Source organism: Pleurodeles waltl, chromosome 10 (assembly GCF_031143425.1).
Source record: "Pleurodeles waltl isolate 20211129_DDA chromosome 10, aPleWal1.hap1.20221129, whole genome shotgun sequence".
Taxonomy (NCBI): domain Eukaryota; kingdom Metazoa; phylum Chordata; class Amphibia; order Caudata; family Salamandridae; genus Pleurodeles; species Pleurodeles waltl.
In genome coordinates this window covers 1,006,754,235-1,006,773,860 of record NC_090449.1, presented here as the reverse complement: position 1 = coordinate 1,006,773,860, position 19,626 = coordinate 1,006,754,235, and the positions used below count along the sequence as shown (strand labels likewise).

At 41.6% G+C, this 19,626-nt stretch overlaps 1 protein-coding gene across 1 annotated transcript in view; it reads right to left on the bottom strand.

The window, feature by feature from the left end:
* Positions 1-19,626, bottom strand: part of LOC138262116 (ras-related GTP-binding protein A) — an 83,043-nt gene that overhangs the window by 21,056 nt on the left and 42,361 nt on the right. The window contains exons 7-8 of the mRNA XM_069211882.1: positions 16,632-16,754; positions 2,649-2,740 (exon numbers count right to left, since the gene is read on the bottom strand). Coding sequence (XP_069067983.1) covers positions 2,649-2,740; positions 16,632-16,754 — 215 coding nt within the window. The remainder of the gene's footprint in view (positions 1-2,648; positions 2,741-16,631; positions 16,755-19,626) is intronic.

Sequence of the window (19,626 nt, the reverse complement as noted above, 5' to 3'; positions counted from 1 at the left end):
ATTTAACAAGGGAAAGGGCCTTTAATAGCCGGTAGAGCCCGCTACGGCGGGTTCTAAGGCTATTAGAACATTCTGCCACTCAGGGCAGAATGTTCTCTTAAAAAAAACAAATTGCTCACGGAGCCCGAGGGGATTAGAATCCCCCTCGGGCTCTGTGAGGCTTTGTTCACAGCTGCTGCTGCTGTGAACAAAGCCCATTGGAAGCACAATGTAAAAAGTGGAGATAAAAAAAAAAATAAAAAAAAACAACTTAGTGTTCTTTAACAGGTTCACCTATTCTAGCATTCAACATGTTACTCCAACTGAAAATTGCAACTTATATTTTGATTAGGCTTGGTCAGTGTAGTACTCTTAAAAAAACATCATACATCAATTTCACATACGTTTAGTTCAGTTAGTAAAACAGACTTAATAATAATTGGGTCTCAGCAAGAGTGTCGCCTGTCCTGCTCCTTTTTGCCCTGGCCATCGAGCCCTTGGCTCCGCTTATCCACTGCAGTGCGAGGGTTTGGTGCTCGCTGTGGAGTGGGAATATGGAAGACAAGATCACCTTAGATACTTTTTTAGCGAAATCACAGCTCTCAGGGCCCGGCTCTCTGGAGATATTGAATCTGTATGTGGATGCTTTTGAGTGAACGGGCACAGATCTCTGCTAGTCCCCATCCATGGTGACTGTACCACAATTAACTGGCATCCCTCTACCCCTATTCAAAGGTTGAGTTTTCAATATCTGGGGGTACACATCTCTAGTAATCTGGACCTTGCCTGGAGCCTCACCCTCTCAACGCTGCTCACCAAAATGAAGCTGGACTTTCGGTGATGGTGAAAATTTCCACTTAACATAATGGGAAGAGTGGCTCTTTTTAAGATGATGATGATCCTTCCTAGGTTTCTGTATACTCTTCAACATTTCCAGTTCCACATTTCCAGCCGATGACTCTGGAACATTACTACCCTGATCAGGGCCTTTCTCTGGGCTGGCTGACCACCTTGTACAGCACTAGACAAATGTAGATACTTTGCATTGTTCAGCACTCCATCCATCATCCTTTTGTTTTGCTACAGTTGCCCTTAGTGGGAAGGGTATGCCCAGACGTGGGTCCCTTGCTCACTGTGCCACTGGATTCAAGCTAGCCTGGCTGATGAAGGGTGAAACTCTGAAACCGGTCCCAGGATGCTTGTTTCCGGTCCAGGGAAGACCTGGCTTGGCAGTTCGGGCTGGACTGTTCCCATGAGGAACAGGGTCAAGACTGATTTGCATATGGCTGGGTCCAAACTGGGGTGGCATGGTGAGCAAAAGAACAATGGATTAAACCCAGATCTGTGACTGGGGGTGAGTGTTTGCATTGTTCAGCACTCCGTCCATCATCCTTTTGTTTTGCGATAGACAGTCTACGACAGGGTTGGGGATGGCAGACTTTAGATTGTATTATTGGGTGGGCCAAATAATGGTAATCAATGAATGGCTGACTGGAGGGTGGGACGATCCAAAATATCATCTGGAAATTTTCCACCTGGGGTTGGCCGCTATCTTAGGACTGCTCTATGGTAGCCCCATTCCTCACCACTTTCTGTACTTGATGATGACGGTCACTGAGCTTCACCGGTTGGGACAGAATTCAGGGCTTCCGGTACTGGGACAGAATTGGTATCACCACTCTGTGGCGTTTGGCAGGAGGACAACCTTCTCTCACTCCAAGACCTACAGCAGCACTTCTCTCTGCTCCGTACACAATCCCACAAATACCTACAACTCTTCCATTCCCTCTCCTCTTACATACAGATCCCAGCTGAGCTGCCCGACTATAGCCCTCTTGAAGCTAAAATTCTTATGGGCCGTCTTGGGAAGGGCACAAAAACTAAAATATACCGCACATCAACGAACAATGCACCAAAGGTGTTCCTGCATCTCAGGTAAAGATGGGTGGGCCCCATGGAAGGGGTCAACTGGTGGGATGCCTGGATGGCTCTCCATAAACTTACAATCTCCTCTAGGTTCAGGCTGGCCCAGCTACAATATCTCAGTTCAATGTACTTTACAGCCAAACGCATGTGGATGGCCGGGCGACTGCCAGCACCAACATGCTTATGGTGGGCCCACACAAGGCACATTTCTTCCACATAGTGTAGGCCTGTCCCAGAATAACAGGCTTCTGGGCAGGCATGTAGCGAATGCTGTCCCATGTTCTGGACAGAGGGGTGGGTCTGACCCCAAGGGTGGGCCTACTAGATGTACTGTAGGACATTGGAGGGCCCTGAAGCAAGCAAATAATGGTGCGTGTGGCCATGTTCGTCCCCAAGAGTGACACTGTTCGCCACTGGAAGGAGCCCTAACCCCCTACACACTGGGAAAATGGCAGAGGTGGACTAGTGCGTTAAGCAGGAACAGCCAATATACCATGCCAGCAGTCGCCTACAGACGCATACTAAAATCTGTGGCCAAAGGTGGTCCTACTACACACTGGATGACAGCGACTTAGGAACATGTGATGAAGAGGGTACACTGAAGGTGTGTCATTGCAACAGAAATGGCATGTTTGAAACGGTATGCATCAGTTGTTAATGAAAACAATACATTTGTTTTTGTTAAAAAAAACTAATTGGTTTTCAAATATTCTAAATAGCAAATATCAATCATTAACTCTCACCTGCAACTCAGCTTGAACTGTTTAATAATGTTGCTGATTTTTTCAAATCTGTGGATGTCCCGCTGCTCTTTACACTGATAATGAGAAATTACCTAGAAAAAAGTGAAAAACACTGATCAAGACATTGTTTGATGTCTATGGAAACATATTGATACCCTATTTGAAGTCAACGTTTTTCACAAACTTGATCTCCTCCATGCTGTAAATGCCCTGCACTCCCTTGGGACACTTGCCTATGTCTATTAGTCAAAGAATATGAGTTTTTGTCAATATACCACAAAAACAATGCTATGTCCTCGGGGAATTGCAGTTAGAAAGCTGCTTACGTTCTGTAATTCCATACAGTTTAGATGGGCCATAGGTCTTAACGTTACAGGATTTATTTGGTATCTAGTGGGTTCAATCCACAACTCCAGAGGTGCTAGGACCTTTTGGTTTGCTTTTCTGATCATCACTTTTACTGATTAAGAAAATTTCAAAAAATGAAAATATCTCTGGGCATTATACTGCAGTATATATCAGAGTTCATAATCAATTAACACCTCTTAGACTGCATCTTAACTTTTCTTGCTTTCTCCCCATTGCAAGAAGGTCCTGGAGCAGGGGGCTAGGGCTAGCGCTCATAGTCACTTATTCTGTCCTGGCACAAATGAACATCTCGTCCACGAGTGGCAATCAAAGGCACAGTCCTCTTTGCGGGTCCCTCAGGTACAGCCTCTCTCTGCTGGGTCCAAGAAGCAGCAGGAAGTCCTTCTTCTGCATTCTATCCAGTCCAGTAGTTATCTGAGAACTGTGTGCTTGAGTTGCCAATGTTATGCCATCTTAGTGTTTGTGGGAGGAGAGGACCCTCTAGCTAATAGAGCAACAGTTCTCATTGGGCAGCCCTTCCCACTTTGTATCATTTCCAGGGAAGGTTAGCATCAGCTTATCCCAGAAAGTACTACTCTGGCCACTAACATGGCCAAACACTTCCTTTAATGTGTGGAGCTCACTAGCCCAACCTACAGGTGTGGCTACTTGGGAGCCCAATCTTGTTGAAAAAATGGTTTGACTACTGCTATTCCTTCTGCTTCCTGGATGCCAGCCTGTCTGTGCATGCACAAAAAGAAGCCCTCAGACGAATGTGACTTGCATTTGCTCAACAGAGGTGGCTTCTTCTTCGAAGCTCGTAATCTATGGCTCACAACCCTCTGGCCATCTTTAGAGGGAGAGATTCCACCCCCTCCCTGGACAGGTGTTTTGTTTCCTTTCCTGAGAGTCTTTCACACCTCTCTCCAGGAGGACAGCAGGCTGTCTTGGGGACAGCAGTTGTGTATTTCAGAAACAACTACTGAAAAACTTGGGGAAAGAAGTGGCAACCATTTAAAGTTGCCATTCCTAGGGGTGGCCTTTTAATATTAAAAAGGAAGGTTTTTTCTTGCCAAAAAGCTTTTGTTTTTCCATGTCGGACAGGCAGTTTTAAAGCTGCCTGACTAGGCTGCAATGGCAGGCCTAGAGGCACGTTTTCACTTGGTCATTGTAGTGGTGGCACAATTAAGTGCTGCACTCCACAAGTGACCCTTAACTTACTATACTGGGTACCTACTGGACCAGATACTAGGGAACTATAGGCAAGTTAAATGTACCAATCGGGTATTAGCCAATGGTACGCATACTTTGGGGGTCAGCGCATAAGCTCTGAGGCCTCGAGAGCAGGGCTCAATGCACTTCAGAGCTGGAAAACCTGCACTTATATTATAAAAAATGTAGGGGCAAAAAGTGGAGGTGAACCTGTAAAAAGTTATTTCTCAACAATATGTATAAGGACTACTGTGCAGAATGCTCCTGCAATGTTATCGTTGGAGTGCTGGAATGGGAACTGATGTGAAGAAGCAAGACCGTTAGGAAGAGATTGGAGAATGGTCAGGATGGGGAGGTACATGCTAGTAAGAAACGTGTAAATAACACTGCATACCTGTATTATACTATTGTTAATAATTTATTGTTATGCATCGAGTATAGTTATTCCTCTGCAATATATTTACAACACACCCACTTCACTAGGATAAGACTTCACTATTAGGAGGGTGGTAGGAAAAGGCTAAATGAGAAGATTTCACCTCTACTTTGTACTGTACAGGGGGTGACTTTTCTCTTACGAGTTTGATTTCGACTATTGTTGATGGTATAGTTCACCTGAGTGTTCGACATGAACGTTAATATAACTATGCAGCTCAGGAAACACAAAGTATTGTAGAACAGTCATGTAGTGCATTTATAATGACAGCATCAACATACAACTGAATAAAGTGTCAATACTTAGGCAGGTGAAGCGTGGTGGAATTCAAATCCACTGGTCTTAATTGTATTTGTGTGAAAGCAAGAAACCAATTAATTAAAAGATACCTTTTATAAGCCACATTTGTTAGGGCCCTGAAGGGATATTGTCTGCTGACTATGTGATTGTGTTTTTTTAGTTTGGGTGTCAAGCACATGGGTACCAAAAAGGCTTCATGGCACCAGGCAAGTGACAAGGATCCAAACAGGCTGATACATACATTCAAGACCAACATAAAATAAATATTCTAATAGCCTTCCCAATGACTAGGTGATTATCGATTTCCTGCTTTCTGGAGGGAGACTGCTCCACTGCTTAGCAGACAGTGCTGTAAAAGGCGACCACCTATAATGCCCTCTTAGCTCTAGGAACAAAAAGCTGAAGGGAAAGAAAGGGGTGCAGGCGGCAGCCAGGAGGGTAGTGCTACAAGATCGTGGGCAGTTCAGATATCTCCTTTGTATAAAGAATTGCGAGGCAGACATTTAAAATGCCCTCTTTCCTCAACAGTCAGCCAATCAAGATCTGTAAGCAGTTAAAACATGGTCAGAATACTGCAGAGTTCGGACCACCGTCACAGCAAAGTTGTGAACCTGCTGAAGGGATGTCAAAAATAGCCTGTAGACCCAGAAACAGCCTATTACAATACTCCAATATGAATTGGATACAGGTGTCTATCACTGAGGCATGTCAAGCTTTGTGTATAAAAAATCCTTATCAAGTGTAGTAAGTGCACAGAAAGGCTGACAGTGCATACTTTTTCAGTGAAACTTCAAGGTCAAATACATTTTGTAGACTTTTGACACTTGTAGGCAAGTTCCAAAGTGTGGTAAAATGTTAACAATAGAATGTGAGGGACCTCATCTCTAGTACTGATGTCATGTTTGACATCAGATGAGAGTGTTGGAGCTGGAGGTTCTGAGGGTGCTGTTGAAGAGCTGACTGTCCTGTATCGTCTCCTTTTCCTGTGGATAAGATACTCCTATTAAAAATAACCTACTTCTTGAAGCATCGGATTAATCTCCTTTATTACACGTGGCGACAAGGAGCAGGAGTATCTTAACACTGAACTGCGGATCTTACTATTCTCGGTGGACTTCGTATATTTTCTGATCATCAAGAGAATTTCATCATCATAGTATTTAACTTCTCTATTCAAGCGGTGAGCTCTATATTTTATACTGGCGCAGCATTATTTCCTTATCCTTTTCATTGTATTTGTTAGTGCTCAGTATTTAAGCACTCCGTTTTCTGTTTGGCGCGAGCGCTACTTAAGGAAACTGAAGCGCATCGCGCGAGTGTGTGCGCGCTGGCACGTCACAAAACCAACTGGTTTGCATGTGCGTGTCGGCGTTCGGTTTTGATCTATGCCGCCCTCAGGAAATGAAACGGAGATCACACGTGCAGGTCCATGCCGTGTTTAATTGAAAACTGTGGCACTTTAATTTATAGAGGCACAGAAACAGAGATCATACGCGCATGCCGCGCCGTTTTTAATTGAAAAGCGGCACACAAGTAAAGAATCTACACGGAGATTTTATAAGCGTGCTGCGCTCTGCTGGAACTGTAATTTATAGCGGCACACAAGTAAGGAATCTAGACAGATTTTATGAGCGTGCTGCGCTCTGCTTTCAATTTCCAATAACAAAGTACAAAGTAAACAAACTGAGAATTATAAAGGAATGGAAGGCACGCAACATTAATTTTGTATTTCTAAGCTCACCTGTATACAGTGTTATTTTGACTCTGCTGTGCTGACGTAGTTTCAGCTCTAAGAACACTAAACCAACCGGAACGGATTGTTTTTTTTTCTTTTTGGCCTCTGGAACTCTAATAAAAGGCAATTTCCCTTAAAAAGAAATCTAAAGGTTCGACTTAATGGACAACGAAATCAATGTGAAGGTGGAACTTCTAGGTTAACAAAATAAAGAAAGAGAACTTATGGAGTAAAGTCAATTATCTATATTTCTACAATTTTAAAGTGTTCCTGTTTTAATAATGTAAAACATCTCACCTCCACCATTTTTTTTAACCATACCAGGAGAACCACCAATAAAATGGTCTAAATGGAAAAAAACGTTTCTACATTATTCTAGTGTATGTGGAACTAATCTATCGAATGAAAGAAAGACGGCTCTTTTAATGCATTGCTTGGGATGTGAGGGGCAAGACATTTTTGAAAAATTACCTCACACAGGAGACGAAGGGACAGACTTAAATGAATCTGAGATATGTTTGAAAAAATTGGACCTACATTATTTACCTAAAGTTAGTACTATTTTGGAACGGTACCATTTTGGTATGAGAGAACAACAACCTGGAGAAAGTATTGAAGACTGTATTACAGCTTTGAGAAAACTAGCATCTACATGTAAATTTGGAGCCACCATTGAAGAACGAATCAGAGACCAGTTCATGTTGAGATGTTCGAGTGATAAAATTTGTCAGGAATTTTGGAGCAAAGATGATCCATCCTTACATGAAGTAATAGTGCTAGCTAAAGGAGTGGAACACACCTTAAGCTTGTGTGGAAGAGTTAGAAAGAGGAAAGAATACTTTGGTCAACAAGGTCTTTACAAAAAAGGAAGACTTAAGTAGAGAAGTATCTGGTGGGACGGAAGAGGATAAAGTGACTCAAGGACAGTGGTTTAAATCAATTTGAAATGTTTCCGCTGTGGCAATGCAGGTCACTTTGCTTCATTAAAGACATGTCCAGCTATCAATGTCATCTGTAGGCTGTGTAATAAAAGGGGCCACTTTGCTAAATGTTGTAAGTCGAGCAAAAGTTAAGCGTCTGTGAAAGTGGTGGAGGATTGTATTTTGTTGATTTCAGCAAACACTCAGAAAAAGAGTCATCCGAGAGACATTATTTCCATTTTAGATAAAGATACGGAGGTATTATTTGACTTGGGTGCATGGTTGACGTTGTTATCTAATGAGTTTTTGGGACAAACACTTAAGTCATAAAGTTCATTTAAAGGACCCAAATGTTAATCCTGGAGCGTATAGTGGTCAAACTATTCAGCTGAGGGGTTATTTTGAGTCAGAAATTTCATTTAAAAAGAACAGTATTTTTGGGAAAATGTATGTGCCGGTCAAAGGAGATAGTGTTTTGAGTTGGCCACACCAACGAGAATTGCACATTATTCTGGATCCCAACTCTTCTACTCTGGTAATGATTAGAGAAGAATTTATTGAAAAAGTGCAGAAAGTTTCTGAATTCTCTGTGCAAGGAATTAAGGGAGATACTTTGCCAAAGTTTGTTGAGGATGATGAGGATGTGTTCAGTGAAAAGCTGGGTTGTCTTAAGAAGTACGTTCATCGTATAAGAGTAAAAAAAGGATCAGTTCCAGTAGTTTCCAAAGTACATCCTATTCCTATTGCAATGAAAGATGATGTGGGGAGAGAAATGCAGAGACTATGCAAGAATGGAATAATCGAGCCAGTGGAATCGTCGGAGACTGTGTGTGGATTTGAGGAATCTTAATAAATGTGTGGTGAGTGATCAATTTCCGTTACCCAATATAACGGAGATGGTCACACTACTAAACGGGTCCAAGTATTTCAGCAAATTGGAATTGACCTAAGCTTATCATCAGGTCATGTTACATGAAGATTCAAGGGACTACACTACAGTCGTCACACCTTTTGGAACTTTCAGGTTTAAAAGAATGCCTTTTGGCCTAGTGTCTGCAGCAGCTGCATTTCAGCGCTTAATGTACAATTTGTTTGGCTCAGAACCAGGAGTCAAATGCTTCCAAGACAACATCTTGATACATGCACAGACTGAAGAGGAGCATGAGACAAGAGTTAGGAGGGTGATAGCAATTTTGAGAGAGCATGGGTTAGCTCTCAAAATTAAAAAGTGTTTTTTCTGTAGGACTGAGGTGGAGTATTTAGGTCATAGGGTAACTTCAAAGGGGGTGTGTCCTAAGGAGGATCTCGTTATGAGCATTTTGAGTTTACGTGAACCAGAGAAAAAGGAGGAACGGTTATCCTTTTTGGGAATGGTTGAGTTTCATGCTAAATTTTTGCCAAATCTAGCATCGAAAACGACCAACATGCGAAAACTATTGAAGAAAGGGAGAGAATTTGTGTGGGATGATGAGTGAAAAAAGGAATTTGAGAGTATAAAAAAAGAATGGAGAACGGTTGAAAGTTTAAGTTCATTTGATCCAAGTAAGATGTGTGTAATCATGACTGATGCCAGTGTGAAGGGACTTGGGGCAGTACTGTTACAAGATGTGGAGAACGTGATCTCAAACCAGTTGTGTACTGTTCCAGGACTTTGCGAGGAGCGGAGGCGAGTTATTCGACGATTGAGAAGGAAGCTTTGAGTGTGTTTTGGGCTGTTAATAAATTGAAGAATTTTGTGTGGGGAAAAGAAGTTCACATTTTTACTGACCACAAACCTCTTGTGAAGGTCTTTATGAAAAGAGGACTTGATATGATCTCTGGCAGGATTAGTAGGTGGATTGTCGGATTACAAGATTTTGCATTCAAGATGTTTTATGTTCCAGGTCCAAGTAATAAGTTTGCTGACTGCTTGTCAAAACTTAGTACAGAAGTAGAAGGAAGTTCGGGGAAGAACCAAGAGGATGTTATTAGTGTTTGTAATGTGACAAGAGGTATTGTAGAACAAGATGAGTGGTTGAGAGCGATATTGGAGGATGCAGTGTTGCAACGAGTATGTAGAGAACACAGTAGCGGATGGAATTCGTATGTGAAGGGTGATGAAGAATTGGGAGGATTTTGGAAGGTGAGGTGATGTTTTATTACACAAAGCAGTCTGGCCACAAGGCTATAGCTCAGCATTCAATGTTTTCCCTAAGACAAGTAGCTTGGCTTGCTAGCACTGAGTTTCTAGAAAGTGTGTTCCATCCATTAGTGGTCATGCACATTCACAATGAATGCACAAGTTTGTGAAGTCCCTTACATAGGTTATACTATCCAGCTAGTATCTAGGCAATGGCCTGTAGAATACTACGAAGCTATTGAACAGACATAATTTCAATTTCTAAGAACATGGAGGTTCTTAGGAAACAAAATAAAGGTTTGAAGTTGCTGGAAGATTTACACACTGACAAAAGCATTTTGGGTATTTGGACAGACATGATTGTATTAAAAGGGTGCAAGCAAAGCGATTTGAGGTTAGACTGGCATGCATTAAGGCTGACTTTAAAGGAGGTCTGAATATTTTTAATGTTTTTGGTCACCTGTGCCTAGATAAAAGGAGCAGTAGAACACTTTTACAGATAGTGCTTACTGTAGCAGAAGCAACTAGAATATGGTGCTGTGCACTGATCTGTATGTATGGTGGCTGTAGTCCAACTGAGACCTGATTAGTAAATCAGGGACTTTATGAGGATTTCTGGTAGCGGGCATGGCACTGAAACAGTATAGCAGGGCACACTGCTCAGATGGTATTTAATATTTACACTACTCATATTTACAACTTGAGAGACTCTAGATAGTTAACTAACTCATTCACATGACTTTCGACACTAAGAGTATTTCTTTATATTTGTGATAGTCTTTTGTAGAGGGCCCTTCAACTGCTTTAGATCACTTCCAATTCGCAGGGAACTTAGACTGTAAACCACATCTTCCACAATAAAGGGTATTTCAACAGTTCATACAAAGGTTAGCCACAAAAAGGCCTCATCAGTGTGTAGGTAAAACCCAGGAATTTAGGAGGAGAGTTCAAGTTATTTGTGGGTTCATGGCACTTCATCAAGTAAGACATCAAACGTCGTTTCACACTGCAGCCAAGGGTTCCAGTAAATAGTGTCCACTTTGGTTCAAACGAATAATTTTAGCCTTTGTTCCTTTAAGTGGTGCCAACATGAGCAGTTGAACACTAAAATTTGATCAGGTTTACAATACACAATGATGTAATATAGGTCTGCTTAATGTGGCAATTGGGTGTTTTATTTCATATCTGGGACATCTGTCTCTCTTGTTTGGGGGGGGAGGGCACACAGTCACATTCATTCATGAATATTGATATTAAGTCCAATAGATAATTCTAGGTTCTAGACCTGCAGGTCTAGTAATATTTTAAAGATTTTTTTTTAGAGGTTTGTATATGCAAGAGAACCAGAGGCTTTTAACTAAAATCTTTTCAGATACTGGTCAGTGTGGACCGGCAACAATGCCCCTCCCATTGAAATATATGATGTCATATTAAATCTGCTATTTTTAAATCAATATATTTATTTCATCATTAAAAAAACGACATTCCAATTTCCAAGCTGGAGACTGCCTTTAATTAGTCAGCGCAGCTAACAGAATTTTAAAACTTAAGTGAAACCGATGCATGAGGCTTGCCACTTCATTTAAGAAAAACAAATGAAAAGCGAGAAACTGTGTCAAATCCCTTAATCTGACAGCAATCAGCGCCCAAACACTTTTCACTGGAACAGTTTCATGCCAATATGTAAAACCTTGTTCTAAAAAAGTTTAAAAATTCAGCAGAATAAACAGGTTTATGTATAGTAAAGAAAACTATTGCCAATATTATGGGATCCTGCAAATAAAAATAAGCAGACTGATCATTTCTTCTACAGGACACAACAGTACAGACATGGATGTTCCTGCTTTCTAATGTGTCTAGGTTATGTTACTACACGGCTTCCCTTTTTCCCTACAGAGGTGTCACAGGTAATACAAAAGATACCTCTCCAGAACGCGGAATGGCTAAACCTTCAAAGAAGAAACAAATAAAAAAGTACAAAAACCAACAGGGCACCCAGTGGCACCAGATGGAACTCTGTGGCATCACATTTGGGAGGGCAACCTCCTGCCAATGTGAGAGAACCTATGCAAACTTCCAGGTCCAGTCTAGCAACTGGGGAAGATGCATGGGGTGAGGAAGATGAAGGTAGGAGTATCCAAGAGAAACACTTTTGAGGTACCTAACTGTAATAATAAATATATATATATATATATATATATATATATATATATATATATATATCTTTGTCTAAGTAGCCTGTAAGCAAGCAACATCCAAGACAATTGCCTACGCTTTACAGCTAGTTACATCTTTTAAAGTAAGCAAGGTAGCTGTAAGCACATAGCGCCGCAGTACTAGGGAAACAGGGTGACCAATGCTTCAATTCCGGGTTAACAACCCAACAACTGCACGTTTCTCTGTCAAAGACATTTCAAATATTAAACTAGTTATGGGATATTGAAGTTGATCAGAGGTACTGAGCAACTAAAGCCTATTGAACCGGAGATACTGAGCAACTAAAGCCCACTGATTTTATAAAATATTTACGCAGATCATATAAACAATCTCTGGCTCTCAAGTAAAGTCTCTTTATTCAACTGCTTCCGCCCTGTGAATGCAATGTTTGTATTACTGAAACTATGCCTGCATCATAACCAGTGAAAAAGGAGTAGGATAAAGGACACATTCTCTTATAGAAAGCTCCATCATGGCTTCTCCGAGTGGAGTCAACATTCTTACTACAGAGATACCGACCTGAGAAACATTTCAATAAGAACCAGTGATGAAGAAGCTCTCTCAAAATGGGCAATGCAGAATCTTGGAATGTCTCTTTGATAGGAAAAAGTGTGTTATTTAGTCACTCCCATGGTTACCAAGTGTTTTGCATGCAAAATGGAATCAACAGCACCTACTGTGCTGTCCACCAACATGAAAGAGCCAAAGCAATACAATATATTTAAGGACTTGAGGGAATGCACCAAATCATTCACATATTTTAAACTCAGAAACAGGCCAGATTCTTAGTTATTGGTGGAGAAAATGCATCCACATCCAACTCACCACTTGCACAGCTAATGTTGTTAGGTGCAGACCGATTTTTTTTTTTTTTTTTTTTTTTTTTAAAGAGAACCGGTCCACATCAGAAATGTTCTGAAAATATCCTAGTGCATTTTGAGAGATTTCACTGTAAATAGATTGTGAAACCTTACTTTATAAATGGGGTCTTTTACGCAGACCCCTTACTACTTTTAGTCACAAATAGGAGAGGAATGGGGCTGAGAAGATGGATTACAGGCTTTGGGTGGAACTTTCTAAGATAATGGCAGATTTGAAAAGTAAATATTGAGCTATTGGAGTAGGCTTAAGCCAGGCAAGAATGGATGCTATCCATTGAGCTGCTTACAAGCAGAGACCACGGCCAAGACTGTCTTAATTGCAATATTTGGCACTATGGGATTTTTAAGCCTGCACTTACAATGGTAAAATCATAAGTAAAACAATGCCTAGCTCATTTGACTAAACCCTAGATCTGGCTGAAAGTCTTGTACAATACGAGTAATTTGGCAGAAATATATTTTAAAAAAAACTCCTTATGATGCGGGCAACTTGACAGGTTTTGTTTTGCAGCTCAAACTATTCTTTGATTTTTCTGTGTTTTATATTGAACAAAAAACTGAGCCTCAAGTAGCTTAAAATATTTATGCAGGGGTGTGGAATTTATTAGAATATCTACTTGTCCAGTGGACAGGTTGCTTCTCAAATCTACTTGTCCTGTAAAAAGATCTACTTGTCCCTTTGGTGCCATGTAGTGTGGCGACAAATTATGGCAGCAATCTCATTATGTAAGTGCTCTGATTATAGCCTCTCTGATTATGCCAGGGCTACTACCATAGTAGGGCTTGAATACTTGCAGTTTCAATCCCTACTGTAGCAATTTCCTTATTTTGCCACCTTTCTGCAGATCTGCATACTGGGGCTGGAGGAAGCAGTAAGCAATAGTTCCAGTGCTGGAATGCCTTTGAGTCTGCAAACCTACTAACATGCATGTTTTAAAGATTTTTACCAGGTTCTCTCTAATATTTTCCCATAATTAGAAAGGTTGGACATTTACTCCTGACAGTGGCAGAATTAGAACTTCATTCAGGGTTGGGAAGAAAGTGGCTGGAGGGAAAATGAACTTGCAAATGCTCAATAGATTTTTACATAAGCAAATCTACACATTGTATTTACCCATGCTAAAATACAGTTCACAAATATTTTATAGGGGTACGACATATACCATGGGTGCACTTTTGTGACTTTCTTTAAGAATTTGGGGCCACATGTAGGTAGGTTCAGATTTGCGACCTGCAAATTGCGAGTCGCAAATCCGAATGTAGGATTGTGTCCCTGACACCATCTGTGATTCGCAAGGGCTTAGCAAATGCCCACCTCATGAATAATCATGAGGTGGGTCGCAATTTGCGACCCCCCTCGCGAATGGCGGCCCTCACAGGGATGGTGGCCTGCTGGAGACAGCACACCACCATGTCTGTGACTGCTTTTCAATAAAGCATTTTTTTTTTTTTTTGTAATGCAGCCCGTTTTCCTTAGAGGAAAACGAGATGCATAACAAAAACGAAAAATGAAACGTTTTCATTTCATTTTTTCAGAGCAGGCACTGCCTGCTCTGAATTTTTTTTTACAGTGACATTCACAATGGGGAAGGGGTCCCATGGGGATCCCTTTCCTTTTGCGAAAGTGTTAGCACCCATTTGAAAAGGGTGCAAACTGCGATTGGTTTGCGCCCGCGGTCACAAAACAATCCTACATTGCACTGCGAGTCACAATTAGGAAGGGAACACCCCTTACTAATTGCGAGTCGTAAACCCGTTTTGGGATTCGATAACCAGGTTACCGAATCGCAAAACTGGGTTTGTGCATCACAATGTGCTTTTTGCATGTCGCGAACAGCGAAAGTCGCTGTTTGTGACATGCAAAAAGCTACCTACATGTGGGTCTTGGTCCCTAATTAGGTCTGGTGTTAACAAAGACATTTTGTTTTTATTAAACTTCTATTTCTCTCTCTTTCGGCTGGCTTTACTGTGAGTGATCGCATTCTGCTCTTCCACAAGGAGCATATTGCCACACAAAGTAGTTTTGTTCAGTGTCAGGAACTACAGTGGTAATCAGTGATGTAACGAAACTGGAGGGTGCCCCTTTGCAAAGAACATGGAGGAGCCCCCTCTCCAGACTCACTCAGGGCAGGTGCTGTGCTGAAGGGGCCCCCTGGAGGGCGGCTGCGAGGCCTTTGTTATGCCGCTGGTGGCAATGTGTGCTTTTAGAGTTCAAAAACTTTTTGGGGGGGTTTTGCCAGTGTTTGTTACAATGTTGAGGGCCTGGTAGCTCCCACAACAATAAAGTGTTACAAAAGCCATGTCAAAACAAGACACGCATTGATGAAACTAAAAGACTTATAAAAATATGTCAGATCAGTTTGCTTTGTCAGTGTTTGTTTGTTTTCATGCTTCCCATAATCGTGTTGAAAATGGATACACTGATATTCCATTAGAAATATTTTTGGGAAATACTAGCATGCATCAACACATTTTTCTAAATGACACTTCATTTGCATATAATCAGAGAGCATTCTGGGAGCATTATACTTAGCCTCATAGCCTAAACTTTTCAAACATGTGTATACACGTTTTATTTATTTGTACTGGAACCAACTTCAGTAATGAAGTGTGACCTTAAAACATTTATTTACAGCACTCACCCTAATAATGAAGGTTTTCAAATAATGAACCATAAATACAAGTTCTTTTGGAAACACATTACCTCAACTGCAGAGCGTTCCACTCTCTGTAAACAGGCAGCAAAAGGGTTTGTGCTACTGGGGGTTGGGCCTACTTGTCCCAAGGACAAAGTAAACATAAAAAGTTGTTGCCCTTGACCCCAAACAAGATGTCCCGGGCGTCGGGCTATAGGAATTCCACATCCCTGTTTATGTTTCAAAGTATGTTAAAAAAAGGCACAGTATGCAGTCATTATGTCTTAGTTATTTCTTAAATATATTGCTCAGACCCAAGGTGTTGCAACATATAGAAATAAAGAAGCACGTAGGTATTTTTCTCAGTTACTTAGTTATCTAGTGTATGCAATGTTTTCTATTAGCTTTGCAATAAACATTTCAAACGGAACAAGGCTCTAGGCTGCCGAGTCAATTTGTCATCAAGCATGTGCATAGATATGGATGCCTGCCTTTGAAATGGATTATATGAAGGGAGGCAATGTTTTGTACTAGCATAAAACATTAAAAACTGCAGATGCTGTAATGAAGAGTAGGATGCAGGGCCTAAACCCCACTGCCAAAACATGAACTTGGCAGCTCACCAAATTGCCAAGAATTCCACTACCAGCACCCTGTGACACTCATTCGTAAGTTTATTAAAGTGTTAAGCATATATATGCTCAAAGTGGCACTCAAAGGTAAACCTATATTTGTGCTAAGGCTGAAAACTCATCAACATAGGTTAATACATAAATTTACAATGTGTGTTGAGGGTTCTACTATAATTAATTTAGAAACAATGAAAAAAATAACACAATCAACCTTTTTAACTTATAATGTTCAATGAGAAGAAGGAAAATCTAACCGCAGAGCAAACATAAAACTTCCATTTGTCAAAACTAAGTGCTTATTGAAAAGTAAGAGGGAAAATGACTCCAGAAAAAAAATAAAAAGTTTCATCACAGTTTTACAATTATATAAACAAAATGTAAATGATAAAACTGAAGCAGCTGTAATTCAGATATGCAATAGATAAGCAGTTGATACAAAAAAAGATCTTTTTACTGTGGGACTCTTGCACTTCTGAGGTCTGAAGTAACTTGATACAGAATTGAAACACAATGTATATGAATCAAAGACGGGCTCTAGAGTACTCACAAGAAATGTTGCTCTTTCAAACAGCAGTACTTCATCCGCCTCAATAATCTGTGCAAAATTTCTCAGGTTTGTCTCAAGTTGCTGTACATTTGGAATCAGCTGATAGACTATACTCGACCATGCCTGGCAAAACAGAAAAATATCAATTTTACAGCTACTGGGAATATACTTCATTACTAAAAGAAAAACACCTGTGCAACTGCTCCGGGAGAGCTTAGTGTTTGCTCAAGACTTCTTTCCAAACGTTCTTAAAGCCCTCAGAGCACTTGAGGCGTAACATGTGATGGGTGGAATGCTTGAATTAATCTCAGCCACTGCCAATCGCTCGGGCCGCAACCCAATGCACTGTTTTTCGCCAACCTTGCCACCTCAGTTTGGACCTAGCCAGACGTGGGTCTCATTCTCACTGTGCCACTGGAATCAAGCTATACCTGGGTGATGAGCCCATAATAAGGGCGGAACCAGTCCTGGGTTGCTTGTGTTCTGGTTCAGGCAGGACGTGGCCTTGCAGTTTAGGTTAGACTGTTCCCATGAGGACCAGGGTCAAGACTGATTTGTGTCTAACCTTGGGTGGCATAGTGGGTGAAAAAACAATGGATTGGGATTCAGCCCGAGCCATGGCCAGTGGCTGAGATTAGTTCAAACATTCCATCCATCACTTTGGTTTTTGATGCTCAGAGCGCTCTGGCCACTGGTTTAGCAGTAAGTAATGCATATGCATAGTTTTATTTTACTATATTTCCTTGTAGCCCTTTTGTTGGTTTACTTAGAAGCTTCCCACCCCAAGTACTCCGATTCTTCCTTGGCCAAGCAGAGACAAACTATCTGTCTACCCACCACTCCACTGCATTTTTTAAAATAAGGCGCTGGAAGGCTAAAGTGACTCAAAATTAAGGCCCAAAGTATCCACACTCAACAACAGTAATAAACAGAGTAGCCCACTTGTGTGCAGGGGAAAAATACAATAAGACCCAAAGATGAGATATAATAGCAAAAAACAGCCACACTTATCTAAGATGTAGTTTCAAACATTGAGTGCTGTATTGTATAACTAACAATCATAGGGGCAATCCCATTATCCATTCCCCTTTCAAATTTTTTCAACAATGCTACATCAAACAGAGGTGAAGAAATGTCCTAGATGCACGGCAGTCATGGGGATTTAGTTAGTACACTGCTGAAGGGCAGACTTTCTCTACTGGCTCCAATAACAGTGCATGCTCATCTCAGCGGATTATGGGCCTGATTACGAGTTCGGCAGACGGGCCGGGGAGGTTGCCGCCATCGTGGCTACCTCCCCGCCAGGATGATTACGAATTTCCACCCGCTGGCCTAGCCGGAAACACCCTACAGCATTATCTCCGGCTCATAATTGAGCCAGCAGCAATGCTGAAGGATGCAGGGTGCACCAGCCCCCTTCGCAATGTTCACTGTCTGCTAAGCAGACAGTGAACATTGCAAGGGTGCTGGCCAGGGGGGCCTCTACACTGCCCATGCCAAGTGCAGGGGCCCCCTGCACCCGTTCTCTGCCAGCCTTTTCATGGCTGCTACCACCATGAAATCACTGGTGGAGAACGAGGTTGGTCTTTTTTTTATTTTTTATATATTTTTCACATTTTCAGTGATTCCCCTTCTTGCATTTTGGAGCCCCTGACACACAACCAAACTAAAAATGTGGCCCAAAGAGAGTGGGTGTCACTTTCTTTTTTTTTTTTCAGATATAGAAGAAGGCCATTCTCTTAGACTGTGTGGACCATAACAATCTTGGCTGCTAGCACAAGAAGAAACCCTTGATCGATAAAGGATAACCTTGAGCCAGACTACCATTTTAGCTGGGGTGTTCCCCGCAAGGAGCCCCCAGATAAGTCATTAGTTTCCCATAATGAATTGGAGGTACTTCTGCTCCTTCAGAGTAGGCATGTGAAAGCTAGCCATAATGAAGGTCCACACAGCACATCCAGTCAACAGTGAGATACTGGAAAAGGCTCGGGCAAAGTAGGCATCCTCACATTTTGCAGGGGGAGAGAACGGTTGGATTCTTTAAATATCCAGGATGCAGAAAATACTTTTCTCTTTTCCTTTGGAAGAATCTAGTGGGAGTGATGTTACTGCTCACTTTCTGGTGGCATAACTGGCCCAATGCCTCCTAAGGAGAAAAACAGCCCTACTTCCTGCAGAATTCTCCTAGAACACCAAAAGTGGCAGAGCTGTCCTGGACAGAGAAGACAGTGGCAACTTTTAGACACATCCCTTCTTTACCACCAAAAGGACACAGGTCTGGTTATCTGATTTGAAAGATAGAAGTTGGGGGGAAAGCCTTTCCTCCTCAGTCTGGTCATTATGCTTGGGTGGCACTCGGCAATTTGGTCACAATCATGTCATCATTATACAGCTGGCGGACCTCACCCGTTATGGTTTCGAACCCGGTCTACCTATCAAAACAGACATCAAGACTTTCTCGTGTGTCCCTGGCTTCAAATCAGATGACTAATCCAAGGTGCCTGCTGTACAAACTGATGTTCTATGTCCTGGTGGCAGAATCAGGAAGGTCCCTGGACATCAGCAGCGTCTTTGCCTGTGCTGAGCATGAACTGGTTACAGATGATTTAGATTTCATTTGTATACAAGTGATAGGAAAAGCTGAAAGAGGGGATGCAGCTACCAGTGTGGAGGGTTAGTACAAGAATACGATAGGTCAAAAGTAAGTCATGGGGGTGGATAGCCTGATCGGAGCATCAGGAGATTGAGACTGAGCATTTTGACAAAGAACTTAAAAGAGGAGACCTTGATATGCCAAAGAAGTCAAGTGTGTTGTGCAAGTTTCAAGTGCTACTGAGATTTTAAGGAAGATGAGAATAGAAGATGGTGTTAGCAAGTGGGGGGTATTAAATAAAGCCATGGAACTGTTTGGAGTGCATGCGCTATCACTAGCTTTAAAAAAACGTTGGAGATGTAGATGAGCTATCATAGTAGAGTGGAAGGAAAGGAACCTGAG